At 34.4% G+C, this 19,738-nt stretch overlaps 1 protein-coding gene across 3 annotated transcripts in view; it reads left to right on the forward strand.

Annotated features, from left to right (window-relative positions):
- LOC149783273 (hydroxyacid-oxoacid transhydrogenase, mitochondrial-like) overlaps positions 1 to 19,159 on the forward strand; it is a 58,050-nt gene extending 38,891 nt beyond the window's left edge. For all 3 annotated transcript variants that reach the window (XM_089931504.1, XM_089931503.1, XM_089931505.1), the window contains exons 10-14: positions 1,063 to 1,161; positions 2,310 to 2,388; positions 9,499 to 9,595; positions 11,245 to 11,402; positions 15,050 to 19,159. In XM_089931504.1, the coding sequence (XP_089787630.1) occupies positions 1,063 to 1,161; positions 2,310 to 2,388; positions 9,499 to 9,595; positions 11,245 to 11,402; positions 15,050 to 15,133 (517 nt within the window). In that variant the 3' untranslated portion in view covers positions 15,134 to 19,159. The remainder of the gene's footprint in view (positions 1 to 1,062; positions 1,162 to 2,309; positions 2,389 to 9,498; positions 9,596 to 11,244; positions 11,403 to 15,049) is intronic.
- Positions 19,160 to 19,738: the final 579 nt, after the last annotated feature.

Consider the following 19,738-nt stretch of genomic DNA (forward strand, 5'->3'; position numbering starts at 1 on the left):
CAGTGGGAAATCCTATGTTAAAAATTTGACCATAGATTTAACATGGGTGAGTCTCCATAGGGATAGGAGTGGAAATGTAATGTTATAATGGACAGGAACAGGATTGGAAATTTAATGTTAAAAATGGTCCATAGGTTTGTCAGGCATGGATCTCATTAGGGACAAGATGGGAATGTTAAAAATAGTTCATAGGTTTAATATGCATTGATATATATAAAGTCAAGATGGGAAATGTAATGTTATTAAAGGTTCATAGGTTTTTCATGCGTGGATCTCTAAAGGGACAAGATGGGAAATTTAATGTTGACAAATTATCCACAGGTTTAACTTGCATGTATCTCTATAGGGATAAATTGTTGTTGTTGTTCTAGGGTTTAACGCCATTTTTCAGCACAAGATAGGCTATTCATGGCAGCCAGTGTAACTGGTGGAGGAAGAACCCTGGAAAACCCAGGAAAGAACCACCGACCCACGAGAAACTACTGACAGGCTTTCCCACATACCCATGCTAGCCGAGCCTTGGACTCAAACCCACACAGACAGAGGTGAGATGGCAGTGATCCAGAACAGTGAGCACTTTAGACCACACGGCCACTCAGGGCCCCTTATAGGGACAAGATGGGAAAAGTAATGTTAAAAATGATCCATAGGTCTAACATGAATGGATCTCTATAGGGACAAGATGGGAAATGTAATTTTAAAAATGGTCCATTGGTCTAACATGAATGGATCTCTATAGGGACACGATGGGAAATATGTTAAAAATGGTCCATTGGTCTAACATGAATGGATCTCTATAGGGACATGATGGGAAATATAATGTTAAAAATGGTCCATTGGTCTAACATGAATGGATCTCTATAGGGACAAGATGGGAAATATAATGTTAAAAGTGACCATGAGTTTAACATGCATGGGTCTTAATAGTGGGGAAATGGGCATGATTATAAAATCTGAACAAACTTGGAAAAAACATGTATATGTCTCACTTTGATGATATTAGCATCTCCATTAATTTAAACTCCTGAATAATTATAAAATATTCACTTTTGCCGTAAACAGGGCTGTGTATAATTCTGATGATACAGAAGCTAGGTCAGCCATGCATCTTGCAAGTTGCTATGCAGGAGTGGGATTTGGAAATTCAGGAGTGCATCTATGGTAAGAATTATTTCCCGTTTGTAGCTCTTAGTAACACTGATTATCTCTGGCTTATATACCTCAATACATTACCAGGAGGAAGTTGAGAAGCAAATCAAAATCACACACACACACACAACGACAATTTTTTCTTGGTTACAGATTGGTTACAGAATTACGTACCATATATACTCTTATTTTAGGTCCAGTCCAACTGCAAACTCAACAGATCCAGATCTGTCATCACATAATGTGCAAGTAGATATGGGTGTATGATGTTTGTTCATAGTAATCAGTAGAACAAGCAGCATAGACCCTGATCTGCTAGCACTGACAAGTTATATTACAGCAAATCAGGGTCCATATTGTTTGCACTTGGACTTATAAGAATGCATATATGGTAGTTTCCTAACGTCATGTCCTAGTAATTTCCAGGAAGAAGTCTGAAGAAGATTTCTTAATGGCCACTACACTGAGTAGTTTCTAACTGTCTTACATATTTACCTGTATTTATTTCCATGGATATGACAGTGCTTTATTTTTAATTAGCAGTTTAGAAAAAGTGTAGGTTGCAACAGTTTTTTTTCTTAGGATGTGATCTGTTATGAATTGTTTTTGTCTGCAGTAAATAGCACATACAAGACATAACATGAACACAGAAGTCAAAATTATATAACTTTGTATCTTATTGATCAGTTATAAGCAGCAAATACATGTGGTCATGGTGCTTATAATTACTTAATTAAGTAAATTGTTGATTCTTGTTAATGAGTTTGCTAGGAACTCTTGAAACTGGTTTATATTTTAAATATCAAATATAACAATGATGACTAAAATAAATACTCAGTGGTGGAGCAGTCACTTGTTGATACTGTATAAAATATCCACCACCCAGGAGGATAATTGTCAAAGTTCATCATGGTTCTCTTCCTCATTTGTAATGTTGAGAATTTTAATTTTGCTTAATGCTTTAAGATGTGATCAGTGAGATTTGTTGCATTCCTTTTCAGTCATGGTATGCCCTGCCCAATATTTCAGCTGGTAAATGCTTTCAGAATTGTTCAGTATGATTTGTTTGAGTCCTTTTCAATTATAATATGCCCTTCAGAGTATGTGGACTGAAAGTAAGTTACAAAGTGTTTTATGAGGTTTTTTACATTTCATTTCAGCCATGGTATGTCCTACCCAATATCTGGACTGGTAAAAACGTACAAATCTAAGGACTATAGTGATGACCATCCTCTTGTTGTAAGTTGAGATTTTTGTGCAGTTTGTTTTATTCAGTTAAAAATATTGTCTAATTTGTGTCCTTATGGCATGTAATGATGAAAATATAGCAACCACTTTATCTCCCTGTATGTCATTCCATAAAGGTGGTAATTGGTGGCCTAGTGGTTAGAGCATCCGCCTCGGATGCAGGAGGTCATGGATTCGATCCCCGGCCGAGTCATACCATATACTTACAAAAATGGTACTACCAGCTGCCTTGCTTGGCAGTCAGCATTAAGAAGTTAGTGTTAGGACTGGTCGGCCTGCTGTCAGGATAATGTGACTGTGTGGGACATCATGCAACATGTCTGCGGCATGATGCCCCAATGCTAGACATTACTGTAAACTGCCACATTGCAGACATCTTAGCGATATGACTGAAAATTGTTAAAGCTACATTAAAAATCCAAATCACATCACATCACATCCATAAAGGTGGCCCCGGATGACCAAGTATGTCTAAAGCTTTTGCCTTTATCATTCACTGCCATCTCACCTCTATCAGTGTGAATTTGAATCTCTGGCTCAGCTTATGCAGATGTTGAGAAAACTTTATAGTAGTTTCCTGTGGGTTAATGGGTCATACCAAGATTTTCCCAGGTTCTTCCTTCTCCAGATATGCTGACCATCATGTAAAGCCTATCATATACTGACACCATCATGTAAAGCCTATCATATACTGACTATCATGTAATGCCTGTTGTATACTGACCATCATGTAAAGCCTATCATACACTGACCATCATGTAAAGCCTATCATATACTGACCATCATGTAAAGCCTATCATATACTGACCATCATGTAAAGCCTATTGTATACTGACACCATCATGTAAAGCCTATCATATACTGACCATCATGTAAAGCCTGTCATATATTGACCATCATGTAAAGCCTATCATATACTAACCATCATGTAAAGCCTGTCATATACTGACCATCATGTAAAGCCTATTATATAGTGACACCATCATGTAAAGCCTATCATATACTGACCATCATGTAAAACCTATCATATACTGACACCATCATGTAAAGCCTATCATATATTGACAGTCATGTAAAGCCTATCATATACTGACCATTATGTAAAGCCTATCATATACTGACACCATCATGTAAAGCCTGTTGAATGCTGACCATCATGTAAAGCCTGTTGAATGCTGACCATCATGTAAAGCCTGTCTTATACTGACCATCATGTAAAGTCTATCATATACTGACCATCAAGTAAAGCCTATCGTATACTGACACCATTATGTAAAGCCTATCATATACTCACCATCATGTAAAGCCTATCATATACTGACACCATCATGTAAAGCCTATCACATACTGACCATCATGTAAAGCCCATCATATACTGATCATTATGTAAAGCCTATCATATACTGACACCATCATGTAAAGCCTATCATATACTGACACCATCATGTAAAGCCTATCATATACTGATCATCATGTAAAGCCTATTGTATACTGACCATCATGTAAAGCCTGTTGTATACTGACTATCATGTAATGCCTATCATATACTGACCATCATGTAAAGCCTATCCTATACTGACACCATCATGTAAAGCCTATCATATACTGACCATCATGTAAAGCCTGTTGTATACTGACCATCATGTAAAGCCTGTCATATACTGACACCATCATGTAAAGCCTGTTGGATGCTGACTGTCATGTAAAGCCTATCATATACTGACCATCATGTAAAGCCTATCATATACTGACCATCATATAAAGCCTATCATATACTGACACCATCATGTAAAGCCTATCATATACTGACCATCATGTAAAGCCTATCATATACTGACCATCATGTAAAGCCTATCATATACTGACACCATCATGTAAAGCCTATCATATACTGACACCATCATGTAAAGTCAATCATATACTGACCATCATGTAAAGCCTGTTGTATACTGACCATCATGTAAAGCCTATCATATACTGACACCATCATGTAAAGCCTATCATATACTGACCAACATGTAAAGCCTATCATATACTGACCATCATGTAAAGCCTATCATATACTGACACCATCATGTAAAGCCTATCATATACTGACAGTCATGTAAAGCCTATCATATACTGACCATCATGTAAAGCCTATCATATACTGACACCATCATGTAAAGCCTGTTGGATGCTGACCATCATGTAAAGCCTATCATATACTGACCATCATGTAAAGCCTGTCTTATACTGACCATCATGTAAAGCCTATCATATACTGACCATCATGTAAAACCTATCACATATTGACCATAGTGTAAAGCCTGTCATATACTGACCATCATCTAAAGCCTCTCGTATACTGACCATCATGTAAAGCCTGTTGTATACTGACCATCATGTAAAGCCTATCATATACTGACCATCATGTAAAGCCTATCATATACTGACACCATGATGTAAAGCCTATCATATACTGACCATGATGTAAAGCCTGTTGTATACTGACCATCATGTAAAGCCTATCATATACTGACCAACGTGTAAAGCCTATCATATACTGACCATCATGTAAAGCCTATCATATACTGACACCTTCATCAAAAGCCTATCATATACTGACACCATCATGTAAAGTCTATAATATACTGACAGCATCATGTAAAGCCTGTCATATACTGACCATCATGTAAAGCCTCTTGTATACTGACCATGATGTAAAGCCTGTTGTATACTGACCATCATGTAAAACCTATCATATACTGACCATCATGTAAAGCCTATCATACACTGGCCCCATGATGTAAAGCCTATCATATACTGACCATGATGTAAAGCCTGTCGTATTCTGATCATCATGTAAAGCCTATCATATACTGACCAACATGTAAAGCCTATCATACACTGACCCCATGATGTAAAGCCTATCATATACTGACCATCATGTAAAGCCTATCATATACTGACCATCATGTAAAGCCTATCATATACTGACCATCATGTAAAGCCTTTCATATACTGACCATCATGTAAAGCCTATCACATATTGACCATCGTGTAAAGCCTGTCATATACTGACCATCATGTAAAGCCTCACGTATACTGACCATCATGTAAAGCCTGTTGTATACTGACCATCATGTAAAGCCTGTTTTATACTGACCATCATGTAAAGCCTATCATATACTGACCATCATGTAAAGCCTATCATATACTGACACCATCATGTAAAGCCTATCATATACTGACACCATCATGTAAAGCCTATCATATACTGACCATCATGTAAAGCCCATCATATACTGACCATTATGTAAAGCCTATCATACACTGACACCATCATGTAAAGCCTATCATATACTGACACCATCATGTAAAGCCTATCATATACTGATCATCATGTAAAGCCTGTTGTATACTGACCATCTTGTAAAGCCTGTTGTATACTGACTATCATGTAATGCCTATCATATACTGACCATCATGTAAAGCTTATCATATACTGACCATCATATAAAGCCTATCATATACTGACACCATCATGTAAAGCCTATCATATACTGACCATCATGTAAAGCCTGTTGTATACTGACCATCATGTAAAGCCTGTCATATACTGACACCATCATGTAAAGCCTGTTGGATGCTGACCATCATGTAAAGTCTATCATATACTGACCATCATGTAAAGCCTATCATATACTGACCATTATATAAAGCCTATCATATACTGACACCATCATGTAAAGCCTGTCATATATTGACAGTCATGTAAAGCCTATCATATACTGACCATCATGTAAAGCCTGTTGTATACTGACCATCATGTAAAGCCTATCATATACTGACACCATCATGTAAATCTTATCATATACTGACCATCATGTAAAGCTTATCATATACTGACCATCATGTAAAGCCTATCATATACTGACCATCATGTAAAGCCTATCACATATTGACCATCGTGTAAAGCCTGTCATATACTGACCATCATGTAAAGCCTCTCGTATACTGACCATCATGTAAAGCCTATCATATACTGACCATCATGTAAAGCCTATCATATACTGACACCATCATGTAAAGCCTATCATATACTGACACCATCATGTAAAGCCTATCATATATTAACAGTCATGTAAAGCCTATCATATACTGACCATCATGTAAAACCTCTTGTGTACTGACCATCATGTAAAGCCTACCATATACTGACCATCATGTAAAGCCTATCATATACTGACCATCATGTAAAGCCTGTCATATACTGACCATCATGTAAAGCCTATCACATATTGACCATCGTGTAAAGCCTGTCATATACTGACCATCATGTAAAGCCTCTCTTATACTGACCATCATGTAAAGCCTGTTGTATACTGACCATCATGTAAAGCCTATCATATACTGACCATCATGTAAAGCCTATCATGTACTGACACCATGATGTAAAGCCTATCATATACTGACCATGAAGTAAAGCCTGTCGTATACTGACCATCATGTAAAGCCTATCATATACTGACCAACATGTAAAGCCTATCATATACTGACCATCATGTAAAGCCTATCATATACTGACACCATCATGTAAAGCCTATAATATACTGACACCGTCATGTAAAGCCTGTCATATACTGACCATCATGTAAAGCCTCTTGTATACTGACCATCATGTAAAGCCTATCATATACTGACCATCATGTAAAGCCTATCATACACTGACCCCATGATGTAAAGCCTATCATAAACTGACCATGATGTAAAGCCTGTCGTATACTGATCATCATGTAAAGCCTATCATATACTGACCAACATGTAAAGCCTATCATATACTGACCATCATGTAAAGCCTATCATATACTGACACCATCATCAAAAGCCTATCATATACTGACACCATCATGTAAAGCCTGTCATATACTGACCATCATGTAAAGCCTATCATATACTGACCATCATGTAAAGCCTATCATATACTGACCATCATGTAAAGCCTATCATATACTGACCATCATGTAATGCCTATGCTGTGCTGATAAATGGCATTAAACCTCCAACAAAATTACCCATACATTGATATACAGTTGTTATTAGAGCTTGATATTACTGTTATATTATTAGCTTTTGTTGTGATCATTATTGTTATCATGATTAGCTCCATTCATCATAGATTCCTCCTAAACTACTTGGAGAATTGCCATGAAACTTTTGTCTTGTTGGTCCTAGGTACAAATGGTTATGCTATCCGATCTGTTATGGCCACAATGGTAGCCATCTTGAAAATCTTGTTATTGCTACTCCTACTGAATGAATGGTCATATCAGCATGGGGTTTCACTGAAAGACTTATGATGTCCGATTGATTCTAAATGAAAATGCTGCTGGTCTTTCTTCCAATATGTCTGCCACAGCAGCCATCTTGAGTATCTTTTTATTGGTGCTCCTGTTTTCACTATAAGACTTATGATTCCAGCTTGATCCTAATTGAAAATAGTTCCAATCTGAAATTGAATCTGGCTACAACAATAGCCAACTTAAAAATCTTGCTATTGCTACTTCTTCTAAATGTATGGTCATATCAGCTTGGAGTTTTCACCAACATACTTCTTGTAATGTCTAGTTAGTCCTAATGAAAATGTATGGTCATATCAGCTTGGTGTTTTCACCAACATACTTCTTGTAATGTCTAGTTAGTTCTAATGAAAATGTATGGTCATATCAGCTTGGAGTTTTCACCAACATACTTCTTGTAATGTCTAGTTAGTCCTGTATGAAAATGTATGGTCATATCAGCTTGGTGTTTTCACTAACATACTTCTTGTAATGTCTAGTTAGTCCTGTATGAAAATGTATGGTCATATCAGCTTGGAGTTTTCACCAACATACTTCTTGTAATGTCTAGTTAGTCCTGTATGAAAATGGTGCTGATTGAAGGTCATACTTGGCTGTCACAGCAGCCATCTTGGGAATGTTTGTATTGCTACTCCTCCTGTATGAATGGCCATATCAGCATGGAGGTTCACTAAAAGACTTTTTTATGTCTGTTTTTGTCCTCTGTAAAAATGGTGTTGATCTGAAGTACAATATGGCCATAGTACCATCCATCTTGAAACAGAGTTTAGGAGTTGTTATCACAACACCTCCTGAAGAGAAAGTTACATTGACTTTGGGTTTTCATCAAAAGACCTTTTAAGATATCTAACCAGTTTTAAATGAAAATGGTACTGACCTGACATCCAGTATGGCCACCACATAATGGTCATCTCGAAAATCTTGTTATAGCTACTGCAGAATGGATAGTCATAATCAATATGTCCAAGACAGCAATTAATTTGAAACCTTAATATTGTGGACAAGACAGCAGCTAATTTGAAAATCTTGTTATTGTGGACAAGACAGCAGCTAATTTGAAATCTTTTTATTGTGGACAAGACAGCAGCTAATTTGAAAATCTTGTTATTGTGGACAAGACAGCAGCTACTTTAAAAATCTTGTAATTGTGGACAAGACAGCAACTAATTTGAAAATCTTGTTATTGTGAACAAGACAGCAACTAATTTGAAAACCTTGTTATTGTGGACAAGAGAGCAGCTACTTTGAAAGTCTTGTTATTGTGGAAAAGACAGCAGCTAATTTAAAAATCTTGTTATTGTGAACAAGACAGCAACTAATTTGAAAACCTTGTTATTGTGGACAAGAGAGCAGCTACTTTGAAAGTCTTGTTATTGTGGAAAAGACAGCAGCTAATTTAAAAATCTTGTTATTGTGGACAAGACAGCAACTAATTTGAAATCTTGTTATTGTGGACAAGACAGCAGCTAATTTGAAAATCTTGTTATTGTGGACAAGAAAGCAACTAATTTGAAATCTTGTTATTATGGACAAGAATCAGATGGTTTCCTCACTCAGCAGTTAAAAGGATGAAATGGTCTTACATTGTATTCCTATAAATTATTTTCGGCCAGTAGAGTGGCAGGCCCTTCAAGAGACTATTATTATTATTATTATTATTATTATTATTAATAATATTGTTGTTGTTGTTGTTGCTACTATAATGATTGTCATTGTTATTATTATTATTATTATTATTATTATTATTATTATTATTCAGCCTCATGGACTTTCAGTTATAATCACTGCCCCTGCTGTGTTCAACTTCACAGCCTCAGCTTGTCCAGAAAGGCACATTGAAGCTGCACAGATGCTGGGTAAGTGGAGTTATAAACTGTTCAGCATGGGTTTAGACTCTACATTTTGTTTATACATAATTCCTTTAAAGTTATTTCATGGAATTATTCAATATTGCAAGTTAAAGCTTAGAGTAGCAGCTCATGTGCTAAAATATAATTTAGTCTGTTATTGCACTGTTATATAGAATCTAATTAGCACTTGATTTTATAATCAGAGAGAGCCACCTACATTATGATCATCTACCACAATGTACATTCATGATTAAACAGAAAACAGGTGTACAACAATTTTTATGTCAGTAAGCAGTAGTATAATTATTATTTTATATCAGAAAACATATTTGTACAAGAATTAACTCATAGTAATATTTGCAGTACCTTAATGTTTTAAGTTAATACCATTAGAAAATCATTTCAGTCCAAGATAATACCATTAGAAAATCACTACAGTCCAAGATAATACCATTAGAAAATCACTACAATCCAAGTTATTACCATTAGAAAATCACTACAATCCAGGTAATATGGTTAGAAAATCACTACAATCCAAGTTAATACCATTAGAAAATCACTACAATCGTAGCATTTTACACATCCTCTGAGTAACTCAATCCATTGTTATCAGTGATTATTGTATTATGATTCTGTGGTCTTAAAATAAGTAATAGAAGAAAACAAAAACCAATAAGTTTGTAAAATTCGACAAGTAATTTATTTCCATAGAATAAAATGAAAATGTAAAAATTATTTACAGAATTGAAAATTAAATCCCAAATAATCCTTCAATCGCTAACAGAAGTCCTAATGAAAAAAAACAAAGGTCAGAATAAACTTTAGTGGTATTTTAGATAATTTCCAAAACGTTGCGTTTATGAACCTGGAGTGGCTGGTAATTTCAATGTACCAATAGCCTGAATTGTACTGATGTGCCAACAGTCTTTTGTTGAATCACTATAATATAATCCAATGTTTCTTTGTTTGAATTCACTTTTTCCAGTTAATGTCTCTGATCAAGAATGCAATTGAGTACTTTGCATTTCCAGAGAATAATTAATAATTTCACCAAAATCAAAATATGAATGCAACCATATAAATGATTTATGCCCAGATGTTGCATAAAATTAAGACACAAAATTATAACCCAGATGAGGGACAAAAGTTCATTCCTAGAAAAAATCTTAGTAATAATTAGAAGGCCTATTACTAAAATTACAATAAAGAACATTTCTTTGACAAAAACCAAGATAAATAAACAAAATTCTATTGATAATGATCTTAATATTAAAACCACACTCAGGGAAATAACTGTTAGTTATGTATTAGTTATTTATCGAATAATAAAGAACAATGATTTTGGTCAGGTAAACAGTGGACTTCATTTTGGACAAAGTCAGCTACATGATACAATTTTATATAACCCACAGCATATAATGAATGCAAAAAAACTAACAAACAATGCAAAATAAATATACATAAAAATTGCAAATTTTAAATTGAAAATAAATAGTAGATACAAAAATATACTTGATACCATAATTTACTTTCATAAAGTTGCATTTGTTTTGAAAGGACAAACACATTGGTAAGTAAAAAAAATGTACACATTTATTTTATCTCGACAGTTGTGACACAGAAAATTAGAAATGCACATTTATTTTATCTTGAAGGTGGTGATACACGGAAAATAAAAAATGCTGATGCTGGAAAGTACCTAGGGGATCTTCTACGAAAAATAATGTTGGATGTAGAAATTCCAGATGGTCTGAAAGCATTTGGCTATACATCTGGAGATGTGCCAAGTTTAGTGAAGGGAACACTTCCGCAGGTAATGTCATGTTAGGCTTTTCAAAAATATTATGCAGATCAGTTACTTTTTGTATACATGATGAATTGAAAATTAAACATTATTAAAATGTTAATGTTCCTGCTTTCTTCAGTACACATTCCCAACTTTTAGTTGCTGCTAAAATCAAATTATCCAAAGTGTGTAGATGTATACACCAGTTAAGTACAAGAAGTTGTTTTATTCACAGTACATATAGAGTTAATACTAAGTTGTTTGTCCTGGTTCCTATAGAGACCAGGAAATGTGGTTGTAATCTGTTTTCATCTTGAAGCCAGTGTTGAGCAGCTCATACTGTTTCCTATAAAGTCTAGAAAATCTGGTGATGATGGGTCTTTAGCTTTGTCGTCAGTCTTGGATTATTTCTGATGTGTCTCACAGAGACCATGAAATTGTAAAAGTATTTTTTATCATTTGCAGTGGTTGACAAAAACATGGTGGAGACTCTAATTTTATTTCCTTACATGTTGCAGTTGGAAAATAAAGATCATTTTATGTTTGTGAACAGGTCTCAAATTGTGAATCTCTAGTCGGAAGAGTGGTTGGGTTACTTCCCTTTAATTGACCTGTGTTGTTAGTGCCTCTAATGGCTTTATTATTGTTAGACAAGTACATGTTTACTGGTAGCATTTAAAGTTGAGAGTTATAATACTTTACTGGACCTATTATTTATGACCTGTCCAGAATGAATTTCTGACATTCAAAGGTAAAAATATGCATATCTTTATTCCTTCTGATTTAGTATGATGGCTCAAGCAATCCTACAATAAGAAATTTATTTTAAGAAAATATATCTCAAAATGAGAAACAAGACTTCTGGTATCTTTAAAATTTTGTTTGTCCTGAGAATGGTTTTGTTAGAATGTAATACTAAGGCGAATTTTATACAAAACTTGCCAGATGGGCTGGCTGGGAGTTCAGTTGAGAAAATAATAAAACAAGTTAATTATAGTCAATCTTAATGAATAAAACAGTCACCATCTTCTATATATATTTCCAATTTTACACTTATTCCTTTTTTTGAATATGAAAATGCTTTATTTCTGTTTTGTTAACCTTTCTTTCCAGCTAGGTATTTTTTAAACTTGTTGAGAAAACTATTCTTCAGTGGGATTCAGCTTTTGTGGTGTCACAAGGTGAAGCAAGGTTGGGACTGGATTAGGGAAGACACCAAAAGCAACTGCGTTTATAAGATGTTTATCTATAAGCACAAATTAAATATTAACAAATCTGACACCATTATAAACAAAAAGATAAAGAAAATTATAAAGGTCCTAGCATGGAACCATCAACAACATGTAACTCAATGAGAAAAAACTCAAACATGAATTCAACAAATGGAATTTCAAACAAATGTGAATTAAGTCCTATCACCAATCAACAAAATAAAAGTATATGATCTACACCCCAATATAAACAAACTTGAATGTATTGTTCATACAACGATATTGAAATGCATGTAAATTTGAATGTTTCATTCACATAACGATTTTGAAATGCATGTAAATTTGAATGTATCGTTCATAAAACGATATTGAAAAAGGAATGAATGAAATTATGAACCTATCAATCATTCACATAACGATATTGAAATAGGAATGAATGACATTATGAGCTTATTGATTGTTTATATAATGATATTGCAATAGGAATGAATGAAAATTTTCTCAGATAGCAATAGTGAAAATAACAACATGGAACACAATATATATAACTATCGTGGCGCCCATTTAACATCGAAGATTTAACTCTGGTTCCACTCTCTCTAGTCAATGGTCTGAGAAGCGCCCACGCATGGTCCGTCCGTCTCAGTCTGTTGAAGGATCCCTCGAGAGACCTGGCATTTAACACAGACCCGATGGTCGCGAAGCTTTTGTCCCTCGCATTGAGAAAAACCAGAACACTCTTCCGATCCAACGTCACCATAACACAGCGTATGTGTCACACAAAACCACACAGAGTTCTGTGACTCCACATCAAACCATGTATAAGGCATGGCAGCATGTATAAGGCAGCTAAAAGTATAACATCTAAACCGTGTAGTACATATGACATGGTTAAGTACTTCTACATTGATATATGTTGCGCATGTGTGCACATGAATTCGTTACCCATTACATTTAATCTTTTAATGCATGCAGCGTATAATTAAATTCAATTTGTCTGTTCAGTTACAACAAATAGCTAACTCAAACCAGACTATAGTATTTCTAATACAGCATTGTATAACCTAGGTATTGACTCTCTCTAGAATTTAGAATAAATTATAAAACATCTAAAGTATGAAACAATTCTGTTATGTAAATGAATAGTAATAAAGAATGCTTAAATTTCATTACCTCCACAGCTGGATATTTGCTCCCGTAAAGGGATAAGCTTCCTGACAAGACTCGTAGTGTAATTTGTTTATAGAGAATTTGCTGTATATGTATACTAGCTGTGACTTATGCACAGCTAGGTACTTAGGTTTTCCACTGCAGGCAATTAGCACATGCAGCATGGTCTGAGTTTTGCTCAGGATTTCAGAATAACTTGAGCCAATAAAATATACCACTCTCGGGTGAAACTGTACGCGACAACGAAAACCTGAGTACATTTTTGACAACATATACATATTGATATAACTTATACACAATTTTGTGACATGTGGGTCCAGGGCTAGTTATTGAAGGGCCAAAATATGCACATCTATTGGTAACTGGGGGTTTAAAACTTGCTTTAGAGGGTCTGAAATGTACTGAAGTGCTGTACAGAGACCTGTTACATTGATATATTGGACATTATAATCTATGGCATGAGAAGCATACAAAGACCTACATTGATACATGTAACAGATAATTTTCTCTAGATTATAGTCTTTGTTTATATCATTTTGTCTTATAGACATGCCTGCCATAAAAAAGTGTGTCACACCAAACAACTTCTTGCTTTTAGAATCACACACTGACTTTTTAGTCTGATTAAAATGACACTGTCAGGAGATGGCAGGTATACGTAGAGTGACATAAAATTGTATTGGTAGGTGTAAGTCCATGGTTCAAAGGAAAAAAGAAAATAAAAATTGGTATCCATGAATAACAACAGAATGGCTGTATTTGTAGTTGCAGTTCAGTGCAACAGATATTGGCCATTGTCTTATCAGTCTGACAATAAAATATGCAAACATTGCTAATCTAGGGTTTTGGACTGTTCAGCGAATGTAACCATCAGAAGTACATAATATGTCATAGAGGTATGAGTGCTGAATTTCTGAGAGCGTTGGTCAGTAATAAATACATCTGTATATAGAAATTGTTGGTTCAGGCCATCATGGTGGTGATATGTTGTTTTTTTCTTCCTCTTACTGAAAACTTTAGTACTAAGATCTGCAACAACTGCTGGTTAAAAAAAAGAGACTTTTTTGAATGCATCAGGATTACTCTGTAGAGACAAACTTATTGAGCAAACATATCCAGCAAATAAATTGAGGCAGCTGATTGCTTAATGATGGTTTGTTTCACTTTAATAAAGCTTTAGAGAACCTACCAGAGTATGAGAATTATGAATAAAGGTGACTGCATTGTTGATGTGGTCTTTCTTGGATATTTTAATATGTAATTCATTTTTTTGGTCTTGTTTATATTTTGCAGCACAGGGTGATAAAACTTGCTCCAAAACCTACAAAAGAGGAAGATTTTGCAGACATGCTGGAAAAATCAATGAAAATTTATTGAGGAATATGCTGATAGATGTCAGAAAAAGACAGAAGTATTTAGATTAGAAATATTTATCGAGAATATATATTATTGCTGTAAAAGAATTAAATTTATTATGTAAATGCTAAGGAAAATAATTGATTAATAGTTTGTTAATTTTGTATGATTGACAGGAAAGGTTTTGTTAGGCTTGCATTGTCAGGGGCTCTTCATAGGGATCACTTTAGTGGCTGTGTGTGTTCATATGTCTGTATATATCCATCCATACCCTCAAATAACATTAGTATTCAAGTAGTACAGTTGTTCACATAGTCATCTTTTATGGTATGTGCTTGCATCTTGAGACATATCCATTTACGGAAAGCTTGATACATACCCGTTTACGAAAAACTTGATACATACCCGTTTACGGAAAGCTTGGGTGTATTTTTGACACATAGTTTGAGGCCAGCTTATTGTTAATTTAAATGAGTGGCTAATGAGACTAAGTCATTGGCAAAGTATTCTTTCAGTAATAAAAGATTCAGTTGAATTTCATAATGGATATTACACTTCAAAAGGGAAAGATAAAATCAAAATATTAATACAGTTTCTCATTATATTTCATTAGGTGCTCTTTCAGTCTTATTACTTGCATTAGTCATCAGGGAATACATTTATTTGAAAATAGCTCGGCAAAATATCCTTCCACATACGTTGAATCTACCAAATAAATCATTTGAAATTATTAAATGAAATCTACACTGAAATTTCCATTCCATAAACAGCTAGAAATTTTCTGTTATATTAATATCTGGTGATTGTGCTGTCCAGAATATGCATTTTATATCATTTTCTGTTTTATGTTCCGACAAGATCTGGGCATAGTGAACAGGTGCAATGTATTCTTGAAATAGATCTGAAATATCTTGCCAGGACAGGCCATACTTTGGTGTACAGAGTTTCATGGTATTTCTCTGCATTTGTGTTTGCATTTATAAATGTACTAAGACTGTGCATACAAATACACCTCCATACCAGGACTTGACATTTCCAATTACACTTGGTCAGAACCAAGCCCAGCCTCCAACTTTTGCCACTCCTTTTCCAAATATAAACAAATTGTTCATTTCCAACAGCTTTCTGACTTTTGCCAGAAAATAACACTCTGTATAGGTACAACCAGTTTTCTTTCCTTGCGACACCATGCAATACACTTTTTACAATTTATCTCCCTTATTACAAGTTTTGTCCTGGAAATGCTGTGTTTAAATTAATGGCTATGCAAATTATGTTGAACTGTTCTACAGCAGGAACTTTCCTGTTTCCATTGAATTTGGCAGTTATGTGACCAATTGTATCCTTTCTGCTTTGTTTCACAAGCCTTTCCAGTTGATAGTAATCTCTTTAAATAAAAAACCAAGGCCTGTCACTTGACCTTTTTCTAAAAATGGTACCTCATGGTCCAAGCAATATGATTTCAATCATTTTCTTGTGTCCTAATACAAATCCATGGGCATATTTAAAACATTAAAGGTGAGCTGTGACCCCTTTCTTCCTATTGTTCCTTTACTGACCATATTTTCACTGTAAGTGAGAGACGATGGCGAAAGATGTAGTCGTTTTCATTATTCACTTGACTTTTCTATGAATAGCTATACAAGTTATTTCACAATGTGCTTTAACTTATTGTTAGAGTTGTGACATATTGTAACTTCTCTTCAAGCATAGTATAATGGTGGTTGTGCTACTAAATACAAATTGTATATGAGCCTTGCATGTGTATCAGTTTCTAACAAACAGTTGTTGAACCCTGAATGTATCCTTTTAAGTACATTGACATTTTATATATTTAGCAGTATTATTATTACTTATATTTTGGTTGAGAGATCATACCTTTGTGGATGATCTTTTGTAAATTCAGTACATCCCAGATGAAATAGTATTGTAGCTTTACTATAACAGTGGCAGGATAGGACGTTGCAGGCATTTACATGTATAGATTGATAATGGTTCAGTCATGACCAATGAACACTTTGCTTTTTCTTATTTGATTCAATGCTAAGCTTAAATTCATTTTCACTCAGTTGCATAAGGTTTGTCTGTCTGTAACAGCATGCATGAGGTCGTGATTCATTTTCTAGACTTGAAGAATAGTCTTGATATTTTTTTTACTGTTTTTGTCTGCTTAAAGCATTCAGATATGTCATGCTTAAATGGTACAGTTTCCATTGTATTAAGGCAAGTTTTCTAGTTATTATTTTCAGGATACATGATCCTTATAGTTACCACCATTTCCATCCATCTTTCTGTTCATCCGTTCACAAATGTTGTAACATGGATAGTTATATACCCCTTAGACCTGGGTGTATTGTCTATGAAATGTAGATGTGCCTTGTAATGTTACTTTTTCTGAGGTACAATTTTGAAATAGTTATTGCTCCTTTTCCATCACCATTACATTTCCACTGCAGACTATCCTTGTAACCAAGTGGTATCATTATTTCACATTTTATGCACAAGCAGATGATTGTTGCACAGAAACATGTTTATGTCTGCGGTTGTAGGGTTTGACGCCATTTTTCAGCACATGATAGGCTATACAAGCGGCCAGTATTAATGGTGGAGGAAGAACCCGGAAGATCCTCAGAAAGAACCACCGACCCTTGAGAAGCTACTGGCAAGCTTTCTCACATACCCACATTGGCCGAATCCGAGACTCGAACCCATGCAAGCAGAGGTGAGATGGCAGTGATCCGTAATGGAGAGCGCTTTAGACCACTCGGCCACTCGGGGCCATCTGTTTATGTCTGCAGGTTTCAAGATTAAATTTTGGCCAGCAGTATACAAGATGCGCTGTCCATCTTTTGGGGTCTGTTTTATCTGTTAACCAAATTTTTTATAGTATATAATTTGTGAGAATTTGGTCTGTTTAATATGATATTTGGGGTGCAGTTGTCTTAGCCTTATATGTGAAAAATATGTGGTCTTGTTCAACATAGTTTCCTATACAAGAGTTATGGTTCCTGATTGCCTATCCGTCTGACTTGTTCTGTAGCATAAATTAACTAATCTTTGTTGCATTACAACTAAATCTGACATTCAGCTTTATATTGTTGAGATATTGTATGGTATTAAATTTTATTGTTTAGAAGAGTTATGGCACCTAATTTCCAATCATCCTAACTTTAATTTTGCAACATAACTTTACTAAGGAATTCACATTTCTATCAAATTTAACATGTGCCTTTATGTTGAAGAGAACTTGTTTTAGTTTGATTTCCAGAATTCTGTGCCATCACTTAGAAGTGTTATGTAGGTTAAATTTACACACGAATCTTACAGTGCCCTTTTTTTTGTGGAGAATTTGAGAAATTTAGAAACAAAGTGATGGTATACTTATTTTTGAAATGATGGATCATCTTTTTAAAGTTTTATTACTGACGTTTTGTGTATAAGGAACTTTAGCAGCATAAAAAATCTTTGACAATTACTTTAATTAGTATTAAATATTTATGAGATATGATTATGAGATAAATATCAGTCAACTTTTGTTGTATTTAAACAAAACTGTAACAGTTATATTGGTCAATGGTGGTAAATTGCAGCATGGAAGGTAATGTCTGAGGTTTAATGTAACTGATATCATCTTAGTTTAAAGCCAAATCATACATTTCTATTTACTCCATGTCAGTTAATCATATATAATCATGTAGTTTTTGTCATTAATTCACAAATATTAATTATGTTTATTAAAAAGTGCTTACATTTATAATACGTGGCATCATATATTATATAACTGGGTTTTAGTGACATCAGCAGGCATTCTTTTGAAACTTAACCAAAAATTATGTATTACTTCCCCTTTTATGTTACATAAATATCCACACTATATGACATTGTTAATGTGATTTTGAAATATGTACATAATTCACTATAAAATACATGTCTTTCAGATCACTGTGTTTTATAGTTGTACCATTTGTTATGAGTACTGTGATTCAATATGAAATTTTATACAAATTGCAATCATGATTTTTTGAAAATAAAGACTACATTTTAAAACCTTTAATGGCTCATCTTTTCATAATCCTACCTGAACACAGTTTTCAAAACAACATTGTGTTTGCATATATAATTATTCCCAATTTCCTCTTTTAATATTAAGCTCAAAATCAGCTTAGGTCTTTCTGTTGTAAACAGGGACAGGACTGTGACCATTTTGGTGACTTCCCTTGTTAATCACTGTACAATGGCTGTGTCGCAAGTGTGACTCAAAAAATCAAACAAAAAGTTCATTGCTATTAAGCACTATAAGCTTCCATTCATGAGATGTAGATATCAAAATTAAATTTGTTAGCAAATAAAATTCATTAAGAGTGAACAGTGTGGATTTGCAATTACACTGAAAGGGAATATCATAGACCATGATCTGATGGTGTATTATCAGACATAATATTTCTCCATTTTAAAGTGGAATTCCGCTTTTCTCCTGACATAAGATTTTTCTTGATATAGTCTGTTTTTTATATCATCTCTGATCCATTTTTTTAAAAAACGGTCTGCCCAGTCCCATTCCACAACGACACTTGTACAGTATTCGTTCCATATATTAGTTAGCACAAGAATCTGAATCTTGTAAAG

The sequence above is a fragment of the Sinohyriopsis cumingii genome, chromosome 14 (assembly GCF_028554795.1).
Source record: "Sinohyriopsis cumingii isolate HCF-2022 chromosome 14, ASM2855479v2, whole genome shotgun sequence".
In the NCBI taxonomy this organism is placed as follows: Eukaryota; Metazoa; Mollusca; class Bivalvia; order Unionida; family Unionidae; genus Sinohyriopsis; species Sinohyriopsis cumingii.